Genomic DNA, 982 nt, shown 5'->3' with positions numbered 1-982 from the left:
TTCAGGCACCATCACTCAGTCACCAACCTGAGAACTGTGACTGCTCAATGCTGGACCAGTTGAGCCGGTTCACCATCTTAAAGCTTTCCTTTAAGGAATCGATATTGGAGCACCAGTCTGGAGGAAAGGCTGTGAAGAGGAAGGGGATGGGGGAATAAGACAGAGTGAGGGGTGATGAGACAGCCACCAGCTGACAGCAGTCTGAGTTATGAATGCAAGATTCTTGCATCTACAAGATGCAAGTTACATTACCAAGATAACTTTGGACTTTCCCTCCCTGGAGATTTAGGACAAACCGAGCTATTGATGCTGTAATTACAAACAGCCCAGCTCACAGACAAGAGAATAAGTAAAACAATCCAAATTTGTCTAAAAATTCTCTTAATATAGAGCTCCAATTTGCAACTTCTGTTGCCCACAGGAGCTCTGGGGGGAGAGTAAGGCTAAAAGAGCCACTATTGGGACTTTCCTGGTAGTCCAGAGGTTAAGACTGCCCTTCCAATGCAGGGCCGGGCAGGTTTGATTCCTCCTGGGGGAACGAAGATCCCAAATACCAGTAGGCACGGAAACAAATAAATAAAAGACCCGCTGTTAATTTCCTAACCAATCCCCTCTCCTTCCAGAGTCAGAACAGGAAGGTCAGCTGGCAGTCCTTCGGGGCTCCGCGTACCTCGCTTACTCACCAAAGCCAGTGCTGTTGATGGGTGCCTGGCCTTGTGCCTGTTGCTGTGGCGGCGGCTGCTGGGCGGGGTGGGAATGGGGGTGGTGCTGATGGGCGTGGTAGCCTCCGTGCTGCAGCGGGGGCGGGTGCATGGCCATCACCGGGGGTGGCCCGTAGCCCTCGGATCCCGTTGGCTTACCCCCGGGTGGGGTACAGCCGTCGGGGCTGGGGGTGTGCAATGGCGGCGCACCCCCGACAGCAGAGGTGCCCTGGGCGGGTGCCTGCGGCTGTGACTGCGGGGGCGGCGGCTGCGGCTGCGGC

The 982-nt window shown here is 55.2% G+C and overlaps 1 protein-coding gene across 1 annotated transcript in view; it reads right to left on the bottom strand.

Annotated features, from left to right (window-relative positions):
- Window positions 1–982, bottom strand: part of FOXJ2 (forkhead box J2) — a 20764-nt gene that overhangs the window by 6930 nt on the left and 12852 nt on the right. The window contains exons 7-8 of the mRNA XM_010849360.1: window positions 684–982; window positions 28–129 (exon numbers count right to left, since the gene is read on the bottom strand). The exon at window positions 684–982 is cut by the window's right edge and continues 3 nt beyond it. Coding sequence (XP_010847662.1) covers window positions 28–129; window positions 684–982 — 401 coding nt within the window. The remainder of the gene's footprint in view (window positions 1–27; window positions 130–683) is intronic.

Source organism: Bison bison, unplaced genomic scaffold, assembly GCF_000754665.1.
Source record: "Bison bison bison isolate TAMUID 2011002044 unplaced genomic scaffold, Bison_UMD1.0 scf7180017864281, whole genome shotgun sequence".
Taxonomy (NCBI): domain Eukaryota; kingdom Metazoa; phylum Chordata; class Mammalia; order Artiodactyla; family Bovidae; genus Bison; species Bison bison.
Note: the sequence above shows the minus strand (reverse complement) of the source record. Positions and strands in the feature narration are given on the sequence as shown.